The sequence below is a fragment of the Python bivittatus genome, unplaced genomic scaffold (assembly GCF_059951505.1).
Source record: "Python bivittatus isolate LINGU-HERP-01145 unplaced genomic scaffold, Pbiv_v1 ctg000480_np1212, whole genome shotgun sequence".
In the NCBI taxonomy this organism is placed as follows: Eukaryota; Metazoa; Chordata; class Lepidosauria; order Squamata; family Pythonidae; genus Python; species Python bivittatus.
In genome coordinates, this window is record NW_028277075.1 from 31,981,609 (window position 1) to 31,989,768 (window position 8,160).

General features: G+C 38.5%; 1 protein-coding gene across 1 annotated transcript; it reads right to left on the reverse strand.

Moving 5' to 3' along the window:
* Positions 1-610: 610 nt before the first annotated feature.
* Positions 611-7,862, reverse strand: FAM180B (family with sequence similarity 180 member B). Its single transcript, XM_007431513.4, has 3 exons — positions 7,631-7,862; positions 3,414-3,481; positions 611-2,189 (listed from the first exon to the last, which is right to left on the reverse strand). Exons 1-3 carry the CDS (start codon positions 7,716-7,718, stop codon positions 1,740-1,742), a joined length of 606 nt encoding a protein of 201 aa, XP_007431575.1. The 5' UTR covers positions 7,719-7,862; the 3' UTR covers positions 611-1,739.
* Between the last annotated feature and the right edge of the window lie 298 nt (positions 7,863-8,160).

The following is an 8,160-nucleotide window of genomic DNA, read 5'->3' on the forward strand; positions in this document are numbered from 1 at the left end:
TTGTGGTACACCTCCAGTAATTGAAGAATCATTTGGTTTTTGATCAATTAAAAAGTACTGGATATTTTAAACAAATTTGAGTATTGTTAAACCCTTGATAAAACTATTGCAGGGAGTCTAAGTTAATCAACAAAGCGATTCGCCATTCAGTATTAAAAGGAAATATTATCCTAGAGACTTCTGTAAGTCTTCTCCACCTAATGCAGAAACACAGCAGACCCAAAACAGTATTTTTTTTAAAAAAACCAACAAATATACTCTTAACTAGGTCAGTGATTAAAACTGATTCCACCTGATAAATCAACTATGGATATTTTTAGTGAATTAATCTACCAGTTAAAGTTCCTCACCTGTGTGTTTGCATGTTCATGGGCTATTCAAATGATAATATTTTTGCATTGCACTTTTGGATTATTGCAAAAGCAGTCCAACAGAGAAGTTATATGCTTCCAAAGGAAATAACTTATACCCACATGTGGATCTGTATATGACTGTTTACAGCAGTAGAAGAGCAATAGCTGTAACAAATGGAAAGGATCAGTTTGTTGAGTTCTTCTATAGTACTAGCTCATGAATAAAGTTGCTGGAGCATTTGCATATTTTATTCTGCCCATAAAGAAACTATTTTGGGGGAAAGGGTAGAACTGGAGACTCCAGACATAAGCATCTGTTCCAACCAGTTTTGTGTACATGCAATAATGAGCAATCAAGTTAAGGCTGCAAGATAAAAATACTTCTTAGTTATGATCATACAGTCATGAGCTTGTAAATTTGTATTTTAAAATATCACATAGCCTTTAGAGTTTACAGTTTCCAGAGCAAACATATGTAATATCCTCACCTCATTTATATGTTTACATACTTTATTATAATCCCATGTTACTGACTTAAAGCTACATTCTTAACAACCAATACAAAGGTTTGCTCCCCAAATGGTTTGATGCCACATTTAGTTATAATACTCATCACTCTCTTTTTGTCATAAAAAGTATTTATCATAAACAAACAGGATATTCAGCATTTTAAATTGTCTGATGAACCCCCCAACCCTAACCCTTCAAATGTCCTAGATGCTCTCTGTCCCCCCCCCTTTTTTTTGCAGGTCCTGTGTGTATAATTGTAAGGTTTTCCACCAGTGCAACAACAGAACAGAAAGAAAATGAAGAAATGTCATTGCTTGAGCACTGTTTTCTACACTGACAAGATCTTCCTTTTAACATACATCTACTTTCTTGTCATTTAGACAAGACAATCTGTGTTTTTTGACAGTTGTTAATGAGGAGGGGCATATAGTCCTATTTTCACCTGAAACCTAATCCCAGCCAGGAGCAAAGGCCACTCTGGTGAGAAAAGTAATCTCTGAATGGGACACCCCAGAGACAGAGGGAGAGCAGTGTCAGAGCTCCTAGATCAGCTTTCTGTAATTTGGTGTTCTCCATATATGTCAGGACTAAAAGTCCCAGAATTCTTTGTCAGGATAGTCATGGCTGGGAGTTGTAAGTCCTAGTACATCTCAAGGTCATCAGGAAAGGCTCTTCTAAATGTAGTGAAGTCAGATACATAAAAGAACAAAGAACTGTCTACAGAACTAGAGAAAAGAAAGCAGGAAGGTTGCTACTTTGGACCATGCAGAGTCTCAGATAATGTTACAGAGGTCAAAGAACCTCAAATGTATTTCTGCGTTTTAATTTGCATATCACGGGGTGAAAGACTCAAGTTTTGCCTTTTATGCATGAAAATCAGTTTCCCTGAGTCATAACTAAGCTGGGCTGATAGAATTTCTTCAGTGTACTAACATAGACAGGAATTTCCTGCCAAGGTCTGGAGGCTAAGTGTTGAATGGAATCCATCAGTTCCTGAGGACAGAATTGTTTGCAGAGCTCACGGATTATTTCAGTAACCAGCTGAGAGAAAAGGTTGATCCACAGGTTTTTATCCAGGCCTTGGATGATCCGAATCTGGTAAGCAGTAAAGACGGTAGTGAAAACAAGCTGCTCAAATTCCTCCGGAGTGATCGGGGTGCCAGACTGAGAGAAGTGATCCAGGTATTCTTCAATTCCTGCTGGATTTTTGGGAACTTTATGCTGAAATAACCAGAGTAAGCGCTTTGCAGGACGCAAGGTGGCCAATTCTTCATCTTCTATCTTGAAGGTCTCATTTGCCGTAATTTCAATCCCTCCCCAAAGTAACTGAAAAAGAGGAAGTATGAGGGGGTAGCAGAGACTTTTTCAAGTCTCTAAATTTGGGCTTGGATGATACTCAGTGCGAAAGAACTATGTAACTTATGGCCTGCATCGAGATACCACGCTGAGCTAAACTGTGCTAAGTGAAGCCCATGGTTCTGAAGGATGAAAACTGCTAACTGGCTTAGGCAATGTTGAAACCAAACAATGTGGTCAAAGATGAATATTTATTGCCCATTAAGAAATATTTTATATATGTATTTAAAATACCTATGTATCACTTCTTATTTTAAAAATCCCAACATTTACAGTAATGATCAAAATATAAAACAATAACAGCAATGAAAAACAGATGCTTTTTTTTAAAAAGGCCATGAAAAGACAAATATTAGGAGGCATTACCTATCCCTTCAGATTCTTCCCCGTCAGTAGCAAAACCAGTTACTTCGGCCTAAGAGCAAAGCCAGCTGTTTCAGCCTAATGTGCAGAAATAACTCCAGGATGCCATCTCGTGGCTCTTTGCTAAAAGAGTGCCTCAGGCCCAGCCATTAAAGTGCATTTCACCAGTCTGTGAGCTGGCAGGAAACTGACGCAGAACAAGTTAACAAACGGGATGGGTGGATTTCTTTAGCTTAGTTTCCTTTCACAGCAGGCATTACCTGCTGGCAGCAAAAGCAAGCACCAGTCCCTCTCCTTAATGTGGAGTGGGCGGGGGGGGGGGGCGGACAAGAGTGTGCTTTGAATGGGGTGGGGAAGAGGGATTTTAGCCACCCATCAACCTATCTAACAGCTCACAGGCCTGTGATCTGCCAATTTCATTATTTATGAACTTGGATCTAATGTGGGGTGAAGCAGGAGGGAGCTCTCCCGATGTTTTGCCAGTTATCCCATCTGAAACTTCAATGCCTTAATTAAAATAATGGTTATCCTGAGATCCCCACCAATACAGAACTTCAATAAGCCCAATGCTAGGAAGCAAAATGATTTCTGTAAAACAAACCAAAAAACCCAAAAACCAACCCTATCACATTCTGCAGAACTAGAAAAGGAGGAAGAATCACTTGAATGGTAATAGAGACTTGATAATCCAGTGATATGAGTGTATGATTTGGAGGCACAAATCCACAGAGAATAATGACATCCCATGAGCAACTAGAATAACCCCACATTAGAGAACAGTATTGGGTTTCCTCATTTTTTTACTAGGGAGATAGGTTCTGCTTATGTTACCTCTAATGCGATCTCGAGGTTCTCTTCTATATCTTTATCTGTAAGGTTATTGTGATGAAATTGCTCGTCTGGAAAATAGGAATGGAAAATAAATTTTAAAAATTAAGTACCGGGATTAAGAAAATATCCTTTGACCAATCTCCTTCACATCTGCAATGATTTCTGATTTCCTTTTATTGTTTGAGGATTTAAATAAAACAAAGTGAGATAAGTTCTAGCAAAAACTTAAAGCAATGTTATAGTCCATCAAGGTCCCAAATCACTCCCATTCATTCTGTCTTTTGTTATGTCGTTGTATGCAGTTAGTTGCTTAATGGGAAGATACAAACTAAAAGAAGTATGAGCACCTAAGTTATGAGTGACCTCACAGAAGAATGGAAGTTTCACTGGCTGGCAGTTGTTCTATCTGATGCTTGGATACATTCATTACCATCCTTAGAGCTCTTGGATTGCCTCCTTTAAGCAAATAGAGATAAGATGGCTGGAATCTCAGCAGCTCTAATAATAGGCAGAGAAAAGACTCTGGGCTTATCCACACCACCATCACCAGAATAGGAGACAACGTTGTCTGAGACAACTTTGTCTCTATTAATCCCCCACTCACCATCACAACAACCCCAGGGCATGTTTTTCAGCTATGCTTCCCAAGATATGTTATGTCACCTTTAGTGTTTCTGTCCATTTTGGATAGTGTGCTTCAGTTTGTTGCCTAAGAGCTATTTGGAAACTGGGGATGAAACCCTTCTACCTTCAGGTGACTGGAAAAACAGTAAAACATTACCCAGTGGACTTGGGGAGGAAAAAGAGCACAGGAAAAATTAGGAGAAATAGAAAAAAAAAGTTTTCTGCAAAGTTTCAAACTAAGCAACCTTCTATTTCTGAACAAGAGTAATAGCCATTATGCTGAAACAGCACTCAGGGTAATTTTGTAAGCCTCCCGGAGTCTGTGTGTGAGTTGGGCAGCCATATAAACTTGTTTGTTTGTTTGATTGATAAATAAATAAACAAATAAATAAAGCTCTAAAAGATATTAGAAAGAAACAGGGTTAGAAACAAATACACTTGTAAAGCTGCTAATTCTTCTTGCACTTATGTGCATTTTTATGCTTTAATCTTGTATATATAAATTCAGTTATACACACACACACACACACACACACACACACACACAAACTTATATATATGTCCAGGATGACCCACCCACGGGAAGGAAAGGCACTGCTTTCCTGGAAGAGAAAGGTGGGAGAGCACAGCAGCTGGGGAATTGCCCAGTGGGAGGTGTAGTAGCCTGTGCTTTGGACCAGATTCCTTGCAAACTTTTGGCAAAGGGTTTCAGTGCAGATATTTTTTCAAACTACCTTAAAGTCCAGCTGGCACAAGCACAGGACAGGGGTAGCTTAAGTGGTAAATGTGGATGTCTCACGGCCTCCAGCTATAGATATGAGATGGGGTAATAGTGAGGTTTTGGAGGACCAAGTCAAGTGGGACAGGATGCCAGTCTGACCACCTGTTGCAGTTTCCAGCTCTCTGTATAGTAGATGCTGCCTGGTCGCTGTGGATGAGAAAAGAGGCAGCAGCCATTTTGGTTGGCTTCTGGAGGTGGGTTGGGTGGAGCTCCTATCGTCCCAGTCAGCAATATATTGTGGGGTAGTTCTAGACCCTAACAGAAGGCAGGAAATCTTTAGTTAAGACTAAGATAATTATGGATATTGTTAATTGGAAAAAACATAAACATCCTGAAAAATATAGATTGCTTTAAGGAGTTGGCCTGTTTTGAAATCAAGGAGTTTCTAATTTCATGCTCTTGTATATTGTTTAATCTTTGTGTCATCAGTTATAGTATCCATTGATTTTATGTATTGTATATAAACAATTTTAGTTGCTTCTGCACTTGATGTTCTTGCCCCTTTTTTGTACTTCATTGTTAGAACACATAGATAGTTACATCTATGCAAATGATTTTGTAGCCTAGATAGATAACGTAAAGTTTGCAGCATGTTATCTTTCCCATTAGCTTCCAGTATCGTTGTCCCCAATTTACTGCTCTTTGCTGGAAGTTGGAAGAAGTGGCACCAAGTCATATTCTGTAAGCATCACTGCAACTTTGTGCCAGATGTGGCGTACAAAACCGGGTACAGGTAGTCCTCGCTTAGCAACCACAATTGGGACTGGCAATTTGATTGCTAAATGCTGCAGTCGCTAAGTGGAAAATTACGTGACCATGACAGGCTTATGACCTCACTTCCCCTTCAGTCATTATGCAAAGCGCTACAGTCATGAAGCGAAAAATCACATGACCGCAACTTACTATTTTATTTCCACCTTCTTTATTACCCCTGCTTGTTGCAAGCTGGTTGCAAAGCACACAAATGGTGATCGTGTGACTGAGGGACACTGCAACAGTCATAAATACAAGGATTGGTTGCAAAGTTATTTTTTTTAGCACCGTTGTAACTTCAAATGGTTGCTGCACGGACTACCCGTATGGACAAAATCACTGGAAAGCCCCAGATACTTCCCTTTTGAAGTGGAGGGTCTGCCGTTTTTGGAATAGGAGTTTAAAGCAGTGAGTTAACTACACAATTGCTGATGGGGGGAAATTATTTCTAACATTCTCCTTTGGAGCTACTACGTGAAGCTCAGATACATACAAAAAATATAAACTCTTTATTTCTTCGCTTATAAAAAATATGGCTATCAAGATTTCATTTTAAAGTCATTAACTTCAGGAAAGCAAAGAAAATCACGTCGATGCCGCTTAATAACTAAATCATCCAATTTTGTTTAAAGAAATCTATGCTTCCTTCCCAGTTGCAGCTCTTCTTAGATCAAAGACAGATGTCTACAATTTTGAGTGATATTTGGTTTGGAGCTCCATTTATTTTTCCCTAACACATAACTAAATAAAGTTTTGAGGCTCAAAAGCTATGTTTTCTATATTCTGATAAAATAACATTAAATAGTTCTGTGTAAGGGTAGGCTGGGTCCTGATAGCTATTATCTCAGGCAGGGCTACAAGACTTTTGAAAATAAAGCTGTCACTGGAAAGTATTTCTTTGCCTCTAAGAGCCAAATGACATATTAACCATCCTGAAATCCAAAACAACCGATTTTTAGAGTTTCCCACATTGTGCTCTTCATCTGTCCCGGATATAAGTATATACCCGGAGCAGATGAAGAGCACAGTGTGAGAAACTCTAGTTATTTCATATTCCATATCCTATTTATAATGAAATCATATTCTACATAATAATTCAGCCATCATTATTTCTGAAAGGGAAGTCAACAGCAACTCAAATGTGATTTTAAAAAGGGAGCAGCAACCAAACAAAAACTATTAGAAGTTGTACATGGAGATAAACCATTGCACAAAAATATTCTCATAAAACATCAGCTAAAAAACCAAACATAAAACATAAAACCAAAAAATTATACTATTATATAATTTTAATATCATGTATAATTAATAGTTATATAATATTATATATCATTATTATTATATTATTTTATAAAAACATAAAGCCAAACTTCTCAGACATTCTGAGATCATTCCCAGATGATAACATATTTTTCATTTAAGGAAAAATCTGTCCATGTTTATTCTAGATACTAAACAGAAAAATAAGTGTCACTAAGATCTTCCAAGATTATATATGAAAAATATTTGATGTTTTGTTCTACTTAAACTCAAAGGGCTGACACTTTCAGGCATTTATAGCTGTACAAGAAGCAGCAAAACCATGAATGCAGATGCTCCTGCCACCCCTTCATTAAATCTGCAAATTGTGGAAACCTTTATCAGTTGAATCTGTTCTACAGATAGTAAAAGCCCAGCGATTCTTCTGCAAGAAAAATAACACACTTTGCAAATATTTTTGCATTTGTTTCAATCTATTAAGGTTGCTTGGAATTATATGGCAGAAATCTACAACTTCCTACACAGCTGTCCATAATGGGGAGCTTCCATGCATACAGTTAAGCTCTCCAATAATAGGAGTGCAGGATTCTCTGCACTTGCCAAGCTTGTCCCATCTATACAAGTTACTGAAGGAACAGCACAGCAACACTTCTTGGAGTTTTATCATAACAGCCTTAATCCTGAATGAGACATCCATGAACTACAGTGAGCCTCTTGAATCAGAATTAAATTAAGGATATTGGGAATAAATTGGATATATTGGCAAGGCAATCTTCTCCAGTGCAGATGCATTTCCTACCTGTCTGGCTATGGGATCCAGCAATCAGAAGGAGAAGCAGAACTGCCCAGACAGAAGGTCCAAAGTGTAGCTGGAGACTTTGGGCCATGTTGCAAAGAATCCTTGTCCCTTCTGCCGACACACACTTTGGGTGAAGAGAATGCTGTTTACCGCAAATTCTTTCCCCTCTTTTCAATCCCAGAGGCCACTGCTGGAATAGTTTCTTCCCTCCAGTTCCAGTGCTGGGAAGAGACTGCAGTTCACTTCTGTTCCTAAAAGGTAGTTTCCATCACAGTGCAATTGCTCAAAGCGCTCTGCCAACATAATTCCCATTTATTTCCCACTTGGAGGACCAGGCTGTTCCTTATTTTGTTTCTGGCACTTCTGACTTTTTTTTCCGTGGAAAGGACACTAGGTTTTTTGCTCTTAAAGTGCATGTTTTAGAAACTAAGGGGTTATCTTAAATATTTAAAACAGACATAGTCATAACAAGCCCTTTTTCAAAAGCCAAAGATGCTTCTTCAAAACAAGAGTAAGAGGCGACAGCTTGC